The following is a 21,488-nucleotide window of genomic DNA, read 5'->3' on the forward strand; positions in this document are numbered from 1 at the left end:
TAATTCACCTCATCTACAAAATATACATCAGCTCATACATGATTCATTTTTCAGAATGCTAAATCTACGTTTTTTATTAATAATTTTGTCATTTTTGTTCAATTAATGTTAGACTCACTGTAAGTGTAGCCTACACAGTAGTAGGCCTACCTCACAAACTGCATGGTTATGATGTTTTCCATTTGAAGATTATTGCTCTGACTGTGTTTTCATGTGTGATTCATTGTGGCCACTGGCAAGCACAGGAAGGGATGTGATGATTGTTGAAGTTGCTCACAGAATTGGCTAGGTACTACTTGTCAGGTACAATCGTCTATCATTATGGTACTGGGCGGGCAGTGGTAGTGTAAAACAAAATGCTGAGGACGGGACACACTAAAATAGTTCTGCTGTCTCTCAAAGCAAAAGTCATTCGCTGTAAGAGCCACCATGCTCTAGAAAGGCAAAGATACATGGATAATAAACTGGGTTTTCTCCCTGCCTGGTCCACAACTGCCATATTAGAGTGGATAAGCTCACAAAGCTCCTATGGAGTCTATGGGAGATTGGGTCTGACTACTATAGAGCCAGGATCTAGGGGTTAACAGCTCTGGTCAGGAGAGAATGGGTCCCTTACCCTCCCTAGCTTTCCTCCCTTCCTGCCTACTGTCCTTACCACTGGTACCTTCCACTTATGAGGACTTGGGCTTGTTTTAAGTGCTGGAGCCTGTCTCCATCTATGGTTATAAAACATCCCCCCCAAATCATTTTAGCAGTATAAAAAGAGTGCTTTTCCACAGAAGCTTTTTGCAGCAGCTTTTCAATGACAGAATGAGGACATGGTCTGTGAATCATTTTAAAACACAGATTCTTCACACTACTCTCCCAAACTAACACAGAACCTGGTTTTCAAATAAATAGCCTACAACTGTGGATAGCAGAGCTGCCCCTTCAAAATAAACAGCAAATCATTCAAATATAGTCTTCACTCATTCTACAGTACTATCTATAATGATATCAGACACATCTCAAATCTTTTAGAAAGGCTAACAGATGAAAGTAACAGCGCCCACTGCTGGCAGGTGTAAATTATTCACACCAAAACATTTGAAGGTCATAAAAACATAAAATGACCCTACAATGACCAAAAGAAGTGTAAATACACTTCATGAAAGATGTTAGTATGTATTTATATTTTTAAAAAACACTTTGTCCATCTGTTACAGAATGTGTCCAGTAGCCCTTCATAAAATCTTTAAAATTCCCTTGGCCTTTCCTCTGCGGATCCTACTGTGTGACCACCGAGGGGTGAGAGCGAAGCTCTCCTCTTTACCTGAAAGGAGACTCCTACAGCCCAGCTTACCCTCCCTGTCAGATAGTTCACTGTGTCTGCAGGCACAGACTAAGGAAAGTCCCTGAACAGCAGTGAACCCGATTAAGACTAATCAAGCTCTACACACCATTCCTAATGCATGTGTTATCTAAGCAACCCAATTGCATGCATCACATCACAGAGTACTCACATACGGCTGCACACAAAATGAGAGTCCACACATACGAGTGCACACACCATCCCATTTCGGGACTATCATTTTGCATTACATATATTTCACAGTGAAATTATGCCCCTGTCCTGTCCCCCACCTGACCTCAAATTTGAACCATCAACATCAAACTGTTATAAAATGTTTTTAGTACATTCTGTCAAAAGCTTCAGATGTCCCATGAAACTTCAAGTGTGCTCTGAATTCACCAAAACTACATGGTTATATTCAGTCCCCCTGCCACACACCAGCAAGATGCTGAGGTCTGGGGAAGCTCCGCTATGGACTGAAATGGGATACTGCAGCGCTTGACAGCCATGTGCACAGAGAGTAACTTGCCTGGAAGCATTAGAGAGTCCCGCTCTAGCCTTCCCCCACCCTCTCTCTCCTTCCCTGTCAAGTCTCCATTATGTTAAAATTAAAACATCTAAATATTAATTACCAATGATTTAGATCCCATATCACTTCATGTCATAACCCAGTGTGAGAAACATACCCTCAATTATATCAATTAGATAATGAAGAGAAAAATAGATTCAAAAGCATCCCACCAGCCCAACAGTAGATGTGAAAAGCAGCATACCTTGGGTGCTGGGTCTCTTCCTCCTCAGGAAAACCTCCTCTAGCGGCTTCAGGGCACTTTGACATAGACAGAACAAAAACGACAATGAAGAAAAGAGAATAAATATTCCTTCAATAATGACTTTCTCTTATTTCCAGAGTTAGAATGAATAAGCCTGGACTACTACAGTATAGTCCTAGAACACACCTTTCCTCAGTCCTTCTGTGAACTCTTGCCTCACATCCACACACAATCACCCTAAGACTGGAGTACTATAGTAAATTGATAAAAATCAGCTCTTGGGAGGGATAAAAACTACACACTCACTGCAATTTATTTCTTGTCCACTCGTTCTTCTGTTTTTTTTTACTGCTGTATCTGCCTGCGCTGCCACCTCATTGGCTAAGATGCTCTTCAATAACATAAGCTCTCTGTTTTAATTGGGAGGAGGCAGTTTCATGGTGCATCAGGACCCCTCCCGCCTAGCTCTTCTCTTTTTTTTCTCTGAAGCGCCCGTGTAGAAGAGTGCTGAGCTCTGCAAATTCATACGCAGAGCGTAAAAAAGGAAGGGGAAGGGAGGATGGAAGGAGGGAGGACATGAGAAAAAAAACTGAGATTGAGAGTTAGGAGGGAGGGAGAGCTAAGGAAGAAATCAATGCCATAGGACAAACACAGGCATACCGAGATAGGATGCAGCATTTTGCCAGGGTTAGGAGGATTTTTGAGACATAAGCAATGACCATCTCTGCATGTCTGCAGCCTGTGATGAACCTCTGCAGTACAGTGGGGTGTCAGAGGAGTCTGAGGCCAGATTAAAGGGATATTTTCCGGGGCTAGCAGAGCGACTAGGTGGCTCTGCTGCAGTGTGCAGTCTAATTGCTGGGCAAAGGGGGATGGGAGGAGGAGGGGGTCGGATGCAGTGATGCTGAAGCACAGTCTTCCAGCCAGGAATACAGAGGGAGGAAGCCGCAGTGTACACAGCGGCTAATGCATTTTCCTCATGAATTATTGGTGCACCAAAGAAGGAGGTATAGGGAGTGGGTGCCAAGGGGCAAATACTGAGACTGTACACTGTCTAGCTAACAACTGTAAGCTTGTGTTATCACAACCAAATGTATATAATTGTTAACTTAATATGCTCTTCATTTCAAGTAATGTTACTACAGGAAATCCATCGAAAGGATAGCTGGTTTGGTGTAGATTCAAATCAAGTTTAATGATGTACAGGAGGGCTTTCCCATATCTGTGGGTTTGAAATTGTGGTGGCAGATTCCCCACCCCCACTCTCCATTACATCTGGTGCCTACATTGTCTTTCAGCTGCATTTAGAGTGCAATATACTCAAGATCAATATTACATCATATGTGCACCATATGTGCACCCTGCTCTGTTGGTCATATAATTAGAATCACATTCAAGGTAGCTTTCAGTCAATAGCATTTTTATTTATTTACCTTTATTTAACTAGGCAAGTAAGTTTAGAACAAATTCTTATTTTCAATGGCAGTCTAGGAACAGTGGGTTAACTGCCTTGTTCAGGAGATTCGATCTTGCAACCTTTCGGTTACTAGTCCAATGCTCTAACCACTAGGATACCTGCCGCCCCAAGACTCATGAGCAATGCCTGAATCACAGCACAGTGAATTAAGCAGTCAGTAAATTAAGAGATAGGTAGGAGTGACTAGATGTATTTGTGAAGATCATATGCCCTCCTGTATTGTATGATGGGTGATATAGCTACATTTAGTCATAAGGTGAATATGATCCAATGATGACAACACCATTTACACTAAGCAGTCCATTTCTGTATATTACACAAGAACCACAGGTCTAGTGAAAAGGTGTAAAACAGATTTTATTATATTGTGAAATTAAAATCACAATTTCCTTTATTATTATTCATGCAAGGTACTTACAGGGTTACAGGGTATTTAAAATCAGCATATGACAAAAAGCAGTACAGAACAAGCCACTGAAGTGATGTGGAGAAAACAATCATGGGTGCCCCCTTCTGGTGGAGAGAATTCCTATGAATATGATATTGCTATTATATAGGACAGTAATTAAAGTGCAAAATATGAACATGTCATTTCATAGAACAATTAAAACAGGGGTAAAGAAGAGATAAAGAGGGGGTAGGATTTCAAGGAAAAGTGTGTTTATTCTCTTTCAAAAGTACAGCCTTGGGCAAACTTTGTACAGGTGCATACCAGTATGCTGATATATTGTCTGTGAGTTTAACTTAATTTTGTTTTACAGAAAACATTATTGGAAACTTGGTTTCCCCGTGGACTTGGTTTCCCTGTGGGTTTTACAGGGAGGGTGTACACAGTGATACTGATACTTGTGGGCTGGAATACCTTCTCAAGCATCTTTTCCACTTTGTCCCAGCTCAGTCGATCAAGGCCACAGCCAATGCTGTAGAATAGAGGGATAGAACATTTAGTCATACATCAAATAGAAATGATTGACATGTTAAAATAATTTAATGACACCTTTTTATGTGTAGAATGTATTCATACAAACCGAGGCATTGATATTGCAGTTACTCCGTTTTTCAAGCAATGAGACTTCATGTCCTCAAGGCTCTGCCTCAGGCTGTCATAGGTGGGCTTGTTGCTGTACTTTTCCTTTGTTATCTGTAATAGAGTAAGACACAACCAGAGACAACAAAAAAATGCTTTAAAATGTTTGTTGGTTGAATGAAACTAACAAGGCAACGGTCTTACCAGGTAGTACACAAAACGCTTGTGTCCTTTCAGTACAGCGCATTGTCCTGGCACCTTCTCTGTGAAGTAAAGCAAAACCAGTGAACAGTGATCTTGATCAATGACATGGGCTTAAGATATAAGCCATGCTTTTCCAAATTCAGGGCCCATTTTAAAATGAGAAGGGCACATCACAGCAGACTTCCATAGCATGCAGTGCATAATAACAAATAATACATTATACAGAACAACTCACTCTGTTCCTTTAGCTCAGCCACTCCACCAAACTTCTTCTTGAACATAACTGCGATGCCAGCCCCCATGTGGCAGTCTTTGCTGATACAGTGGGCCAGGGCCTCATCTTCAGGACCGGAGAACAGGTCCCCCTTCACATGACGTAGGCGCCAGATGCCTTCTGCAGGCTGGGCAGGAGAGAGCAGCATTACACCACAGAACCAGTCACCACTACCCAAAACCTTAGACACATTATTTATTTTTAAGAGTTTTCCCGTCCTCTTCAGCTCCAGGTAAGTGGCTAGCTTTCTAAATAGGACTGTTCACAGTAATTAACAACATATTATAGCCATTGGTTACATGCCATTCAACGGTATGACAGCATTACCTACTAGCTAACTAAGGCGTTTTCATGCTGGCCACTTACCTTCGATTTGTCAATAGAGCGCACTGGCTCCACAGATACAGTTGACATTACTTTGGCAGGTGAGCTGTAGTCAACCAGGTGGGACGGATAGGCAATCTGTTTTGTTAATCTGCGAGGGAAAGCAATGCTGCTGCGAGCAAATGAAAGTGCATTGATCATTTAAAACTGCATTAGCTAGTTATATCACTAACGTTACAGTCACAGCTGGCTATGCAGTGCCTCCCTGACCCTAGCTTTAGCATCTACAGAGCCGGTACATTTGTCTGAAATTTGCACACGGCAACTAGCTATGGTGCATTTTACCAAATGTATCAATTTACTTAGCTAGTGTCGAAGTCGTTAAATTTCTCTTTCAATTTCACCAACGTAGGTATTATAAGGGTTAGAACTAGATGGGATCCAGTTTTTGTCAGATTTGACTTTTCGTAGGTTAGAATTTACGCAGCAGGTTGGGATGATTAGGTTAGGGTTAGATCAAATGAAAAAAAAAAAAAAACTTTTGACGTTAATTCGACAAAAACTGTATCCCTTCTAGCATAAACCCTCTATTATGGAGCTAGCATCTACTTCCTCTTTGCCACATGGTATAAGTAAGCCTATCAGAAGGCAAAGTGATGTTGACGCGTTTTCTTGTTCTTCTTCGATGGTATTATCGTGGTTGGCAAATATTAACGTTAGAGGTGCATGCTGCCCCCTGTTGTGTCAGCCTACTGTTCTGGCTTGTGAATTAATTACACTGTGACACACAAAGAGGAGGGAAATAAGAACGAATACAAATAAATAAAAATTGCCCTACCAACTAACCCTACACCCATTAAAACCTCACCACTATTCCACTACTTTGGCTCTATCTGATCCTATGCCCGGCCGTCAGCCTGAGAGGGCATTGTTCAACACACCGTGCTGTAACTCTTTTGCAGTAACATTTTGTACACCCAAGTACATCTCTGCAGCTGCCACCACAACATATATTTTCTGTGATTTACATTCCATTTCTGTGGTACAGTTGATAACCATGGCTAATAATGCTAAGAAGCTAACCTTACTGAAGAACATGTTATTCCTATCACTCTCTATTGGCCTCGGGCTACTCACAGGGATCGTCTTAGGATCCCTCACCCTGGACCCATCTTCCTCTACTACTCTCTTAACTGCCTCATCATACGACACCTTCTGTACTACTCTGACCCTGACAACCTCGACCTGCCTTTCTCTCACGGACACTTCTGATCTCCAACAACATGGGTACCCCTACAGTTAACACACACACAGCTTTTCCCACCCATACCACACATTCCTTTGTCTCATGCCCTCCTGCACACTTCTCACATCTAGGAATCTCCCTCTTACACACTGCTGCAACATTACCATAAGTTTGACACCTAAAATACTGTAAACATCCTAACTGACTTTGTTGGGTAAAGACAGACTCTGTTTCATCACGCTCTCCACCGGGTCTACGTCGCACCAAACGCTGTACGTCACAAACACCGGGAATCTTCCATTTCAGTTGATCCTTCTCAACATTCACACCACACCAGTTATCACTACTTTCAATGGCACCCTGATCCAGGGAGCAAAGAAAGTCACAGGTCTTGTCCCAAGGTGCGTGGTGCAGAGTGCCCGCTCCCTCTTGGCGGAAGACACACAAATATCATCACGAGTCCACTTCGAGTTACTTTCACCGATTCAACAGTCCCCAACCTCTTCTCCACCCAACCTGACATCACATATGGATCCACAAGAAGGAAAGGATCTGTTCTCTCAAAAAAGGCTCAAACCCGCACATGGCACCACAGGTAATTCATCCTCACTCTTGTCAGGTTACATTTTTTCTCTTTGTACTTGACTTAAATATTCCTCACCACACTGCTTCCCTCTACACTTAGCTCCTTTCCTTCTTCCTTGATGTCCATTTCCACAAACCTCCACGCACTTTCCACTCCTTCATCAGCTGTAGTAGCAAATGGTTCTTGTATCTTGAATTTGCCGCCATGTCTCGTCGACTCATAAAGCTCTACCAGCCGCAATTGTCTGCTGCCTACCGCCATTACCCAAGGTGAAGCTGCTTAAACATATCCAATCATTTCATATCTACAAGTATATAGAGGTAGGAGGAGCTGAAGGTTGATTCTGCTCCTGCTCCAGTACCTACCTCCATCATCCATTCTGGAATGTGATGAAGTGAATACTGTCAAAGATGGGCAGTATGGTTTCCATATTGTCAGGTTATTTATGATATTGTGATGTACGAGCTACCCTCATATACTCTGAAATTGATAGTGCATTTATTCAGGGTTATATAATAGACTTACTTTCCATAAAATAGGTCAACATTGGTGTGTTTATTATACATCTTCATACACATTTACTGTTCAACATACACAAAATGAGTTGTTCTACAAATGCAAAAATTGTGCCAGATACTGTATGTAACAACCAAGTCTGCTACCGGAATACTATATCATTGTCAGCTCTAACCATTGATATTTTTCCCAAGCAAAACATAATTGCAAAATAAACTTTACGATCTGCCACTGCATGTTGTCTATCAACCATATAGAGATGGAGAAAACTGGTCACTTTTACTTTACACTGCACATACAAAATGAAATCATGGGCAGTAGAACACACACATAACCATCAGTGGGAACAGAAACACGCAGATATGTACACATTAGGGATTTCAAAAGAGAAAACAAAGAAAGTTATGAAAGAAGCAACAAGTGATGGTGTGTGGTGTGCAGGTTATGGGGAGAGAGGGTAATACAGCAACGGTTGCCCCCTCTGCACAAGAGTCCATAGTCCCCATGGGTATGGTGGTAGTGTCAGCCACCACCTGGGCACAGGGGCAGGGCACAGGATAGCTGAAGCTGCTGGTAGATGGATTCAAATTTTGATTGAAAGAAGTCTATAAACTTATTACAGAGGTTCAGCTTCAGAGCTCTTGCGTCGCCGTACACTGATCCAGTCCCCAGGGTTGACGTCCATCTGCAGCATCTTCATCACCCACTTGTCCTTCCTGGCCCCGCCGATGAACTCATCCAGAGACAACTCCCCTGAGGGAAGACACAGTTAGCATGACTCACTAACTACTGAAACCAAACACTGTTTACAATGAGGGAAAAACATTACTAACACCCATTGTCCAATGGTCCAATTTTCCAAATACTTTAGACTGTTACACACAATAATATGTTGCACACAGTCATAAGGATATGGAATCACAGTGAGAACCTGCTAAATCATTACATTATTAAAACCACAGATCAAGCTGTCAGAGAACAGTAAGAGGGTAAAGAAAGCGTCCTCACCATCATATATGTATGGGATATTTTATGTTATCCTACACTAATCTTTGAACGTCTGTTACCTCTACAATCTCCAGCAGCTCTGTCTTGTCAATGCAGCCACTTCCATCTTTGTCATACATTTTGAAAGTCCATTTCAGTTTATGTTCCAACTTGCTCCTCAAGACCAGGTTCAAGGCTGCAACATACTCTAGAAAATCAATTGTATTGTCCTGCAAAGGAAAGAAATTATAAACTAATTTTATGATACTCATCAAGAAATACAGAAATGAAGAGAAAGTGATGTTCAACAGTTATCACTTGAAGGACATGTGGACACTGTGGCCCTCAAAGGCCCCCATCAGATGACTGTAATCTGTAGGCTACTCACTCCGTTCTTGTCAAATACGCGAAACATATTCTCAATATAATCGGTAGCGTTCTTGTTGTTAGTAACACCGAAGAAGCTCTTGAACTCGTGCATGAAGAGTGTTCCACTTGGGCACTCCACCACAAACTTCTTATACCAGTCCTGCAGCTCTGCAACATCAATTTCCTGGTCTGAATCACTCTCCTCACTCAGTCGCTGACCCATCAAATCAAATTTTATTTGTCACATACACATGGTTAGCAGATGTTAATGCGAGTGTAGCGAAATGCTTGTGCTAATCTAACCTAACAATTCCACAACTACCTTATACACACAAGTGTAAAGGGATGAAGAATATGTACATAAAAATATATGAATGAGTGATGGTACAGAACGGCATAGGCAAGATGCAGTAGCTGGTATTGAGTACAGTATATACATATGAGATGAGTAATGTAGGGTATGTAAACATAAAAATGGCGTTGTTTAAAGTGGCTAGTGATACATGTATTACATAAAGATGGCAAGATGCAGTAGATGGTATAGGGTACAGTATATACATATGAGATGAGTAATGTAGGGTATGTAAACATTATATTAAGTGGCATTGTTTAAAGTGGCTAGTGATAAATTTTTACATCAATTTTTTTCATTATTAAAGTGACTGGAGTTGAGTCAGTATGTTGGCTGTAGCCACTCTATGTTAGTGGTGGCTGTTTAACAGTCTGATGGCCTTGAGATAGAAGCTGTTTTTCAGTCTTTCGGTCCCTGCTTTGATACACCTGTACTGACCTCGCCTTCTGGATGATAGCGGGGTGAACAGGCAGTGGCTCGGGTGGTTGTTGTCCTTGATGATCTTTAAGTCCTTCCTGTGACATTGGGTGGTGTAGGTGTCCTGGAGGGCAGGTAGTTTGCCCCTGGTGAGGCATTGTGCAGACCTCACTACCCTCTGGAGAGCCTTACGGTATGTGGGTGGAGCAGTTGCCGTACCAGGCGGTGATACAGCCCGACAGGATGCTCTCGATTGTGCATCTGTAAAAGTTTGCGAGTGCTTTTGGTGACAAGCCGAATTTCTTCAACCTCCTGAGGTTGAAGAGGCGCTGCTGAAGTCCACAATCATCTCCTTTGTTTTGTTGACGTTGAGTGTGAGGTTATCTTCCTGACACCACACTCCGAGGGCCCTCACCTCTGGTAATCAAGCCTACCACTGTAGTGTTGTCTGCAAACTTGATGATTGAGTTGGAGGCGTGCATGGCCACGCAGTCGTGGGTGAACAGGGAGTACAGGAGAGGGCTCAGAACGCACCCTTGTTTGTGTGGCCCCAGTGTTGAGGATCAGCGGGGTGGAGATGTTACCTACCCTCACCACCTGGGGGCGGCCCATCAGGAAATTCAGTATCCAGTTGCACAGGGTGGGGTCGAGACCCAGGGTCTCAAGCTTGATGATGAGTTTGGAGGGTACTATGATGTTAAATTCCTCTTGTCCAGATGGGTTAGGGCAGTGTGGTTGCGATTGCGTCGTCTGTGGACCTATTGGGGCGGTAAGCAAATTGGAGTGGGTCTAGGGTGTCAGGTAGGGTGGAGGTGATATGGTATCACGGAAATAGTTCTCAAATACTGTGATGAGACTCTTTAGTTGAAGGTGTTGTCGCTCATGTTTGATTGGACTCCTTAGTTGAAGAAGTTGTCTCTCATGGTTGAAAGTTCCACATATGATTTTGCTCTTCCAACTTAATTTCCATCACAACTGCAACTTTTTAATCAGTCCACTGTGTCTGTACTATTACTGAAAAAATATATATATTTCCATAAAGGTACCACACATAAACAAAAACAATGCGGACAGAAACAGTGAGTTACTATATTACCCCTTGTCTGACAATTCTCCACTGATGGTAGAGACTGGGCAAGGACTGATGTAGATCACATGACACAAGGGATTAGGAATATATGCCTACTGTCTGGATCAATTAGTTCATAGTGAGTTCTTGAGAAGATTTGCTATTGTTCATCTTCTATTGCCCCATCATCAGTGTAAGAAGTCCAGTCAGTCCAAGGCAAGTGAACCTGCTAGAACTACTGCAACAGACAGGCGGGGGAACAAAATAATAGGTATAAAGATGTTAAACTGCTAACTGAACTGCTAATTTAGACTACTAAACCTAAAAGGAAGAGCCCTTGACTTGACATTTTTCTTTGATCATGGTAATAGTGTGACATGAGGAAATTTAAATCAGCATACAAGTCATTGTGGAAAAGGTACAAGGCCAGTTTCTCAGACCCAGACCCAGTTTAGTCCTGGACTAAAATGCACTTTCAATGGAAACTATGTCGTGGAAATTTCCTCTATTTACCAAATCATGAGAGCAAACCACACACAAGTCAGAGTTAGTTATCACAAAGTCCATCTTTAATTATATGAGCTCTATCACAACCCTGTGACTCTCAGATCAATTCAGTGTCTATCAATTAATTCTCTGAGAGTCCCTCTCACATTGTTACTGAGATCCTTTATAGCAAAGACACACATATCCAGACAGCATAGGCATAATTTATTGTTCAGCTTTGTCTCCTAAACTATGTTATTTTCTCAAACTCAGAACCATAAACCAATCCTCCATATCAACAGGCATATATCAAATCCATCCTATCTTGACAAGATCACAGAGACACACTGACTGGCACACAGACATTGTGGAGCCAAGAGATACACGCTTGACCTCTCCCCTCTCTCCGGCCCAAGCAACTTAGTCTTGACATAGAACAGATACTGCAACCCCGCCACAGTATTATACAAAAATAACATTCTGATGAGAAGTAACTTAAACATATGATGAATATAAAACATCTTCACATCTCTCTGTATAGGTCTAACTTCTTGATCCTTGGCTCTACGATGGAGTTGACAGTGAGATGGGGAGTATAAACCAATTTGAAAGAATAGTTTCAATAGAATGTTTTGATATTCTCTGTGAAATATGTTTAGATATGTCTATTAAGAATAATTGGTAAAAGTAATCATTTATCATGTAGTTAATGAACTGAACTAAACTGTTGTTCTGATCTGTTCGAGGTTATCATGAAAAGTGACATCAGACGGTATCTTAATGCATGGAAGAGATAATTGAACCGAATGGTGTGTGTACCTCAAAACCCCCTCTAACTGGCTGAAGAAGGGTGACAAAGGCGTTGAAGGAGGCTTTCCAAACCACTTCTATCGAGAGAAAAGAACCAAGCCAGAAATTGGTGTACAGTATCAGATCTAAGCTATCAACTGCTTTTCTTTCATGTTTCTCTCATACTGTGAGAGTCCACTTGGAGTGATCATGGAGAAAGATCTGTTCTAACATTTTCTTATGATGCTGGTATATTGGTTGACGAATGGACAAGACATGAGTGGTAAAGATGAGACATTGGAATTGGGACATTATCATGGGCCGTCCACTTTGAACTGTAAAGCTATCTGAAGAAAAACGAAAGAGACGCCAGAAGATGCAGTGCCTGAGAGGGGGGGTTGGTCAACTGTGCCATTAAAATTGTTTATACTTTTGTGGTATCAGGTTGATTGAAGAGGTCTACACCATGTAAATTGTAGTAATTTAGATTAAGAATGCATTGAGATACTGATCTGTATTATAATCATGATTAAAAAAGTTAATAGTAGAATTATGGGATAATTATACAAACATATGATGAATATAAAACATCTTACCTGTTACCAACCAATTCTGATTATTCACCAACAACTATCAATTGAAAATTAATTTTTTCATCCAGGACTAGGTTTAATCAGGGTCCAGGAAACTATCCCATGTCATCTCTACAGAGAATTACATTGAGCCATATACAGGCAGGACCCAGTATATTCCCATGGTGAAATATGAAGTCCATGTCTTGCCAAAGGTTAGTTACACAATGTCCCTTAAATGGGATCCTCCTTTTTGTTTGCAAATCTGATGACTCATAAAGGCCAGGCATTTGGTAATCCCTCTTTAAGGTGATGCTATTTCTTAGGACCTTCCTTGATAACCTGTGTGACAGAATGTACATTGTCTCCGTTGCAGCATAATTATGTCATAAGTACATCAACTTTATGATAAACATTTATTATTGTATTCCATGGCTCAGTAGTAGGCCTAACATTTTACCAGTTGACTGTGTCTCCAAATACCCCTTGTTATATTTTTGTATGGAAGATGTGAAAATCCTGATATCGATATGAGAAACATTTATCAAATTTATATACACTAAAGAGACAGGTTGCAGAGGTTGGAAACACACTTGTGGGACTGACTGTCCTTGTTTCCTATAGTTGAACAGTGTGAAGATCTCAATTGCATTCTCCTTGTGTCCTCTCTCTTCAGCTCCTTCTCAAAACCAATTGGATCAGAAAGCCAGAGGTCCCTCCCCTCTGATCTCCGCCATTGGATTTTGAGGACGCGAGGAATATGCAATTGAGATATTCCCAGTGTGTTGACTGAACACCCCCGTCTAGCACATCTTGGCTCATGTAATCTGCTGACTAGGTGTTTCATAGGGACACAGATAAGTATCATTAGCCTGAGTGTCAAGGCCATCTGGAGATACTCTCATAACTTTCTCTGAAAATGTAGATAAGGACATAATATATTCAAAGGATGTATTCAGTTAGCAAAATTTACTTGAAAAACGTACTGATACAAATTAAGCAAACCCCACACTTAAAATGTTAGCATTTATTGCTTCATATGAATACTGTGCTGAAAGCCAATCATTCAATTTACAGAGATGTCAATCGGTTTCACAAAGGCAGTGAACACATATTACAATCTACAAAATCTACTTTACAGAAATGTTTATCCTAATATATAAAAAGACAGTTGCAGAAACTGGTAAAGATATGGCAGCCAGTAAACTCTCAAAATAAAATCAAACCAGATTCTTGTGATCAATGACATTTAGTGCTGATATTGACATTTCAATTTGACAAATGTAATTTTATTGAATTGAAAAGATTGTGAGAACTAAAGTAAACCATGTTTTCTTACCATTTGAGTAAATCGGACACAAAAACTGACAGTAACTGTGGTCAACAAACAAAAGCATTCACTCAATACTGTCAGACAACAGAAATCAGGAAATTGGCAATATTGTCTTCTGATGTTTTGGAAGACTTAGCAACAGGTGAGAAGGTAGAGAACAGTGAGATAGAGTGCTCCTGGAAAGTTTAGAGCAATTTGTTCACAGCTATACAGTGCTGTCAGAAAGTATTCATTCCCCTCAACCTATTCCACATTTTGTTGGGGTAAAGCCCAAATTCAATTTTCCTACACAAAATAGCCCATAATGTCAAAGTGAAAACATTTATTTTTGCAAATGTATTGAATCATAAATACATATAATTTACATAAGTATTCACACCCGAGTCAAAAACACCTTTGGTGGCGATTACAGCTTTGTGTCGTCTTGGGTACGTCTGCATCAGCTTTGCACATTTGGATTTGGGGATTTCCTCCCATTCTTCCTTGCAGATTTTCTCAAGCTCTGTTAAGTTAAATGGGAAGTGGCGGTGAACAGCAATCTTCAAGTCTTTCCATAGATTTTCAATGGGCTTTGGTTGAGCCACTCAATGACTTTCAAACTCTTGTGCTGAAGTCATTCCAGCATTGCTTTGGCTATATGCTTGGGGTCATTGTCCTGTTGGAATGTAAATCTTCACCCCAGTCCAAGGTCATTTGCACTCTGAAGCAGGTTGTCATCAGGGATTTGACACCATTCATTGTTCGCGGTATCCTTACCAGTCTCTCAATCCCTGCCACTGAAAAGCATCCCTATAGCAAGATGCTGCCACCACCGCTATACAGTAGGGATGGTGTTAGATGGGTGATTAGCTGTGCCTGTTTCTCTCTAGACAGCGCTTTGCATTCAGGCCAATTTGTTTCTCATCAGACAACAGAATCTTTTGCCTTATGCTCCATCTTTCATATGCCTTTTTGCAAACTCCAGGCCTTCCATCATGTCCCTTTTTGTTAGGAGCGGCTTCCGTCTGGCCACTCTCCCATAAAGCTCAGATTGGTGAAGTGCGCAAAGACTTCTGGCTTCTGAGAACAGCAGGATAGCCTAGTGGTTAGTGTTGGACTAGTAACCGGAAGGTTGCAAGTTCTAATCCCTGAGCCGACAAAGTATAAATCTGTTGTTCTGCCCCTGAACAGGCAGTTAACCCACTGTTCCTAGGCCGTCATTGAAAATGAGAATTTGTTCATAACTGACTTGCCTAGTTAAATAAAGGTAATAAAAAAAAAATCAAGACCTTCTGGCAGGTTCTCCCATCTCAACCAAGGAACTCTAGTTCTGTCAGAGTAGTCATTGGGTTCTTAGTCACTCACCTCCCTTACCAAAAGTCTTTCTTGCCTTGGTCGGACAGCTGGGTAATTCTAGATTTTTTCAATGTCCCAATGATAGAGACCACTGTGCTCGCAAAAACTCTAAAATTGTTTTATACCCTTCCCCCAGATATATGCCTCATCACAATCGTGTCTCGGCACTCTACGGACAGCTCCTTGGACTTCATGGTAATAGTTTCTGCTTTGACATGAACTGTCTACTGTGGAACCTTGTTTGTCTAAATCATGTCCAAACAAATTAATTAGCCACAGGTGGACTCCAATCAAGTTGTAGTGACAGCTCAAGGATGATCAAAGGAAGTTGGCTGCTCCTGAGCTCAGTTTGGTGTGACATAACAAAGGGGTGTGTATACCTTTAAATTAGATATTTATTTCATTTTCAATAAATTTGCAAAGACTTCTAAAAATGTGTTTTCATTCTGGGTTATTGTGTGTTAACATTTAAGCTATTTTGAATTCAAGCTGTACATTTTTGGGGGAATAAGTCGAGGGGTATGAATACTTTCTGAAAGCACTGTTTTGTTCAATCAGAGTGCAATAGTACATGAGGATTGGTTGCAATCCATGGTTTCGGTATGTTTACTTTGCAAGATTACCAAACTTGCAGGGCAAGGGCTTCCAGTGGTTTTATGGAACAGATGTGTGTCATGGACAATCCTTCATACTTTACATTCCAAAGTATGGACAACTACACTAGAAATTTAAACAGATGTGAACGGTAGCTTTACCAAGGGAAAACCCAAGGCATCCCACAGATCCAGAGGAGACCCCAACTGGGCCGGCCAACATGATACTTTCACCACAGATTGAGATCACAACAAACACACAGAAGTGGCTGATTCATTCCTTATGACAATGTTAACCAAGCAGCTTTAGAACTGGTGTCTAAAATAGCAGTAAATATTAAAATGACAGTGATCCATGAGAGAAATAAAAACTATCAAGGTGATAAAAAAGTACAGCTGAGTCGTTTTTTTGAATGCCACAGGCTTTAAAAAAAAATCTAGCTGGAGGGGAACTTTAAATGATAAGTTCCAGTTTTTAAAAACGGACTAATGCGTGGCCGTCAGGAGGTGGGTGGGTCTTACAAGGCGTGAAGAGACCTGAGGGTGAAAATCCTCTGAGGCCTCACACAAAAAGCATCCCTGTGCTGGGAGATACAGGTCCATAGTGGTACAGAGATCTCCTGGGTTTGGTACAGTGTCAATATACAGTGTAAAGTAATGTTGGGGGGGGGCCGTTGGCCTCAGGTTAGTCCTGTTCCATGGGCTCATCTGCAGTCTCTGAGCTTTCCGAACAGTTTTCTGCAGCAGAGCCCTCTGCCAACGACTCAGCTGTACTGCTGGGAGAGGCAGAGGGGATAGGCTCTTCACTGGGTGCTCCCTCCCCATTGCTGCTACTGCTGCTACTTACTGGGTCACTGCAATCACCTTCCTCCTGTTCCTCTAAACTCAGATCATTCCCTGACTGAGCAAGCTGCTCCTCTGACTGGTCCATGGTGTTGTCACTCTTTAGTCTGTGGGTGGGGCCATACTCAGCCTCCCTCTCTGATGTCTCTTCCTCGTCATCAAAGGGATCTTCTGTCTGAGTACTGGAGGGCTCTGGGGGACAGAAGGCAAGAACAATAATACCATTACATCCTTCCATAAATCAATCCATTTTTAGCAATGTTATTTTTAGATTCATGTCATTTTCCCTTTCACAAATCACGCAATGTAATTTGAAAATTCCCCATTGTACAAAATACATACCATGATCGTCTGTGGTGAGCATATCAGCAGACTTATCTTTTTCTTCCTCAACAACATCTGTTGACGATTCTGGCATGTCTGATGAACTTTGGGCAGGTGCAGGACATGACATCTCCTTGTCTACCTCTTCCTCCTCTTCATCCATGTCTTTGTCAAACTTCAGCCTCTTGACTTCGTGGCTCTCTGCCTCCGTTGCATCCTCTTCCGGATGCTTGGTCTTCATCGGACTGCTCTGTGTGGCATCACTTTCCGATACCGAGGAATCACTAAAGGAAGGGTCAAAACATCAGAACCAGTTGCTCTAATTATATATATATATATATTTCTTATAAAACATTTACATGTGGTATCAGTACATTATATTTCTGCTGACAGTAACCTGGCTTTTCACACAATGCTATTTACCTGACAACATGCTCCTCCTCTTGTTCTGTGAGTGGCTCCTTATCGTCTGTGCTGTCAGGGAGACCGTTTGTAGCCAGAGAGGTGGATAGTGATAGCTTTGGTCTGTTCAGTGGCCTTGGGGTGTCTGGTCCATTTACATTCCTACCGTAAGGAGAGGAAATAATCTCTGCATAATCTAATACTTTCATACAATCAAATGTTGTTGCAACTGAATCTATGTTGCAATTTAATTTAATTAATAACAAGGAGATTAATTCAAGCAACACTACAGTGCCACCCACTGTCTAACAATCATATTTGGTATGAGTAAATTAGTAAACCTTCTCCCCCTATGTTCAGGGATCCCTGGAAAGAAAGGTTGGGTTTAATTTGGGTTCCTTATCCCTTTTTTATGTTTTTTAATAGCATAACTGTAGGTTAACCATTGACAAGTAGGTATATCTCACCTTTCTGAATAAATAGCGGTATTGCCAGGGAACATCACTCCATTCATTCTATTTACACTGGTAGCCCCATTTTTCCTTTAAAAAGAGGCACAGCAAGTCAACAAATCTAAATGATTGTTAGCTTTAAAATGCTATACATAGCTTTTTTTTTTTGCATTGTAATTTCAGTACATTTCCATAATATATCAGGCACTAATGGTGGAAGGATAGTGTTTCACAGTATCGCTTACCCACAGTGTTGTGATTGGCTGTGATATTCGTCTATTGATTCTGCCTGCCGGTGCGGCATCTGTTGTCAAACTAGGATAGCTGTTCTGACTTTGTGGCTGTGTTATCTAGTGGAAACTAATTTCTTGGTTGCTAAAATTCTACACTGTTCTTGTGAACGTGTGAAATGGCTAGCTAGTTAGCGGGGTGCGCGCCAATAGCGTTTCAATCAGTGACGTCACTCGCTCTGAGACCTTGATGTAGTTGTTTCCCTAACGTTGCTTCAAGGGTGACTTGTCGATGTGTGCAGGGGGTCCCTGGTTCGAGCCAAGGTAGGGGCGAGGAGAGGGACGAAAGCACTATTGTTACATTCGCTCAATTTCTGTGAGAAAACAAGCACAATAATGTAGGGAATCATTGTACCATCTAAATCAATAACAACAACAAAACTCTTATTTGTCAGCTGTTTGAAGAGGGTGAGCCAAAACAAAAAAAAAGTTACTTTCGTTTTTTGGTCCACCAGCTTCAAACAGCTGTAAATATGATTTTTGTTGTTGCTGAAAATACGTTTCACAGCGATTTAGATGGTACAATGATTCCCTACAATATTGAGTGCTTGTTTTCTCACATAAGTGAAAATTGAGCGAACAGTGTAGAATTTTAGCAACCAGGAAATTAGCCATTTCCACTAGATAACACAGCCAACGTCAGAAAGGCTTTCCCAGTTTGACAAAAGATGCCGCACTGGCGGAAGAAATCAACAAGTGAATATCACAGTGAATCAAAATGCAACACTGTAATACTTTTGAAACACTATCATTCCACTATTAGCCACCAATATTTTCTGTAATTACAATGCAAAAAATCCTGTGTACATTAGCACCTTTTAAGTATATTTTGCTATATAAAAAAATAATAATTTTAGGTATAAGCTAAAGGGGTAGGTAGAGAAACATGACAGAATACTTACTCTGACGTAGGACACACACAGCTGACCACCATCACATTCTGCAAAACATAAACACCATCAATCCCCAAGCATTTATATTAATACAAGCAATTCTAACTTGTTTATAAAAAATTTAACTGGGCCATGCAAGAATACATTACTCAACACAAGGACATGTATATGTGACATAGGTATTCTTACTAGGCTTAATACCCTCATTCAAACACCCATTACAAGTAATGATGTCAGTAGAAGTGACGATACTTACCTTCTCCACTCCCCTGAGGAACTTGTCTGTTCCTGTGTAGTTTCTCTTTGGCTCAGTCAGTAACTCACACAGACGCTGGATGGTGAACGGAATCCTGGAAAAATATGGATTTGTCAAGAAGGTATACTTTCCTCACCGTGGCTGTATACTAGGGCTACACAAAGACCTACTAGTAAAACAAGAAAAAGGGTCATTTTATTAGACGTTTCAACACTGGTTAGTAGAGGATACTCACCCGTTGTATCCTTCTACGATTTTGAGAATCCTCTCCTTCATCTCTTCAAACGGAATGTACTCCACATTAGGATTGGCTGGCCCTCGCTGGTCTGGTGTCGAGGCTCTGAAGTCATCCATTACCTTCTCAAGTTTAAACAGGAAATAACTTTTGAACTGTGACCATGAAATCCTGGAAAAGATGAGACCAAAAAGTTATCCTCTCTAGATCAGACACCTTGTAACCTATCCAACAGAGATGCAGCCTTGATGCTGTGATAACTACCAGTCTTGGGACCACACAATCATGTCTCCTCAAACAACTTTGGATTTGGTAGCATATCGTGATTTCTGGAATATGACTATCCACGAGTTGTAATTTATCAGTCGTTTTATTTTTATCCTGTATTGACACATTGTCTTCTCCTTAGAAAAGTGGCTGGCACCGTTGGGATCATTTATCAGACACTCACATCGTTTCTCCCGTTTTGGCGACATGACACAGAAACTGATCCAGGGCAGGGCAGGCATCTTTCTTCCCTTTCTTCTCGAAGTCTGAACGTAGATGCATGAAAATAGGAAACTATTTCAAGTTATGTGCAGTGTTGGGTAACGTTAGCAGGCACCAATAATTAACTGCACGGCAACCACAGCGTTAGCGATCTAACAGTACCTAGCTAGAAAACTAATTAACCATCCATGGCCAACAAACTAGGTTACAGCGACCGGATAACTATGTAACTACAATGTGGGTAAAATAGCTTCAACACAATACACCTATTCACATACGTTTTGAATTATACAAGTACAGTAACGTTATCTAAATAAAATAGGCCTAGCGCGAGTTAGCTAGCTAACAATTTCGACTGATAGCCCCAGCTAGCTAGCCAAGTTAGCCGTCCAACGAGTATAATTTTTGCAGCTACTTAACGTTACGCTTGTAAATACAAATGTAGCTGGTTAATCATGTACATATACGGAAAATCAGCAAACGCGAGTTGACTTACCCGTAAAACACTCCAAAAGTGTGTCGATTTCCATGGTTGTAACGTAAGCTATTTTATGGCAACCGAAGTCCCCTACACACCAGCGACAGGAAATCAGAAAAAGCTAGCTACCGCTAGCTAGCAACAATGCATCCCAGTGAGTTTATGGCGCCGTTTGACTCACACTTGCAGGCTAACGTTAGCTACCCACACAACTGGGCATGTCCAGTCAGAGTATGTCTGGCAAACCGGCCTTCTTCTTTGGGATTGGTTTGACGGATCGCATCCAACTTTTAAGGTGCGTTCCCCGCCACCTACTGTACTGGAGTGTGAGGCCAGTCACAGCCTACCTACATTAAATTATCTTCGATAGTCCTGTTCCTCTAAGAAAGTGAAATAGAGCCCTAAACACCCAAATCTTAACCCCGTCGAGCCTCTCTAACCCTTTCACACAATCTCTCCCTATCTACATAATCACAAAATATCAACACATGCTCCACCGTTTCCTCCACTAAACACTCACCACACAGACCTGTTTCATGTCTCCCAATCATCCACAGCATGGCATTCAAACCTGTCTGCCCAGACCATCGTCTACTCCACAGAACTTTCTCTCTCCTACATCCCATACTCCCCACCTCTTCCTTTAATGATCGATGCACGGGATAAAATCCCTTACAAAAAAATATTGCTATTTTGTGATTACTGAATAACTGCAATGTACTGCAGTTATACTGCACTGTAACAGCAGTTACACTTCAAAGTTA

At 41.4% G+C, this 21,488-nt stretch overlaps 4 protein-coding genes across 17 annotated transcripts in view; all 4 read right to left on the minus strand.

Annotated features, from left to right (window-relative positions):
- Nucleotides 1–3,105, minus strand: part of LOC110532436 (synaptotagmin-2) — a 100,621-nt gene extending 97,516 nt beyond the window's left edge. For 6 of the 10 annotated variants that reach the window (XM_036988428.1, XM_036988419.1, XM_036988427.1 and 3 more), the window contains exon 1: nt 2,107–3,105. The gene's annotated coding sequence lies outside the window, so the exon portion shown is untranslated. The remainder of the gene's footprint in view (nt 1–2,106) is intronic. The other 4 variants (XM_036988424.1, XM_036988420.1, XM_036988423.1 and 1 more) reach the window with 1 other exon arrangement.
- Nucleotides 3,106–3,922: 817 nt separating this feature from the next.
- LOC110532438 (ADP-ribose glycohydrolase OARD1) lies at nt 3,923–6,032 on the minus strand. Of its 4 annotated transcripts, none has more exons than XM_036988429.1 (6): nt 5,455–6,032; nt 5,050–5,215; nt 4,815–4,873; nt 4,612–4,724; nt 4,446–4,503; nt 3,923–4,112 (listed from the first exon to the last, which is right to left on the minus strand). In XM_036988429.1, exons 1-6 carry the CDS (start codon nt 5,611–5,613, stop codon nt 4,023–4,025), a joined length of 645 nt encoding a protein of 214 aa, XP_036844324.1. In that variant the 5' UTR covers nt 5,614–6,032; the 3' UTR covers nt 3,923–4,022. The 4 variants fall into 4 exon arrangements, with proteins under 4 accessions (XP_036844324.1, XP_036844326.1, XP_036844325.1 ...); XM_036988431.1 differs by having other exon boundaries at nt 3,923–4,503; nt 5,455–5,563; nt 5,775–6,027; XM_036988430.1 differs by having other exon boundaries at nt 3,923–4,503; nt 5,455–5,584; nt 5,775–6,026.
- Nucleotides 6,033–8,376: 2,344 nt separating this feature from the next.
- LOC110531213 (guanylyl cyclase-activating protein 2-like) lies at nt 8,377–9,366 on the minus strand. The gene is made up of 4 exons (XM_036986956.1): nt 9,136–9,366; nt 8,805–8,977; nt 8,718–8,728; nt 8,377–8,513 (listed from the first exon to the last, which is right to left on the minus strand). The coding sequence occupies exons 1-4, from the start codon at nt 9,337–9,339 to the stop codon at nt 8,377–8,379; spliced, it is 525 nt and encodes a 174-aa protein (XP_036842851.1). The 5' UTR covers nt 9,340–9,366.
- A 4,447-nt stretch (nt 9,367–13,813) lies between these two features.
- LOC110532440 (serine/threonine-protein phosphatase 4 regulatory subunit 2-A) lies at nt 13,814–21,007 on the minus strand. 2 transcript variants are annotated; one of them, XM_021616338.2, is made up of 9 exons: nt 20,743–21,007; nt 20,209–20,318; nt 19,758–19,928; nt 19,523–19,616; nt 19,276–19,313; nt 18,099–18,173; nt 17,653–17,793; nt 17,248–17,513; nt 13,814–17,097 (listed from the first exon to the last, which is right to left on the minus strand). In XM_021616338.2, exons 2-9 carry the CDS (start codon nt 20,304–20,306, stop codon nt 16,748–16,750), a joined length of 1,233 nt encoding a protein of 410 aa, XP_021472013.2. In that variant the 5' UTR covers nt 20,307–20,318; nt 20,743–21,007; the 3' UTR covers nt 13,814–16,747. The 2 variants fall into 2 exon arrangements, with proteins under 2 accessions (XP_021472013.2, XP_021472012.2); XM_021616337.2 differs by having other exon boundaries at nt 20,209–20,290; nt 20,743–21,006.
- Nucleotides 21,008–21,488: the final 481 nt, after the last annotated feature.

The sequence above is a fragment of the Oncorhynchus mykiss genome, chromosome 9, assembly GCF_013265735.2.
Source record: "Oncorhynchus mykiss isolate Arlee chromosome 9, USDA_OmykA_1.1, whole genome shotgun sequence".
Taxonomy (NCBI): Eukaryota; Metazoa; Chordata; class Actinopteri; order Salmoniformes; family Salmonidae; genus Oncorhynchus; species Oncorhynchus mykiss.

Coding starts and splice junctions, on each gene's coding strand:
- LOC110532440 (XM_021616337.2), bottom strand. CDS start 20,776: ATGGAAATCGACACACTTTTGGAGTGTTTTACGG. Junction 19,314..19,522: donor TCCTCAGGGGAGTGGAGAAG/GTAAGTATCGTC, acceptor TATGTTTTGCAG/AATGTGATGGTGGTCAGCTG. Junction 17,514..17,652: donor GAGGAGGAGCATGTTGTCAG/GTAAATAGCATT, acceptor CCCTTCCTTTAG/TGATTCCTCGGTATCGGAAA.
- LOC110532438 (XM_021616336.2), bottom strand. CDS start 5,613: ATGATCAATGCACTTTCATTTGCTCGCAGCAGCATTGCTTTCCCTCGC. Junction 4,874..5,049: donor GGCTGAGCTAAAGGAACAGA/GTGAGTTGTTCT, acceptor TTTACTTCACAG/AGAAGGTGCCAGGACAATGC. Junction 4,725..4,814: donor AGCGTTTTGTGTACTACCTG/GTAAGACCGTTG, acceptor ACTCTATTACAG/ATAACAAAGGAAAAGTACAG.
- LOC110531213 (XM_036986956.1), bottom strand. CDS start 9,339: ATGGGTCAGCGACTGAGTGAGGAGAGTGATTCAGACCAGGAAATTGAT. Junction 8,978..9,135: donor GCGTATTTGACAAGAACGGA/GTGAGTAGCCTA, acceptor TTTCCTTTGCAG/GACAATACAATTGATTTTCT.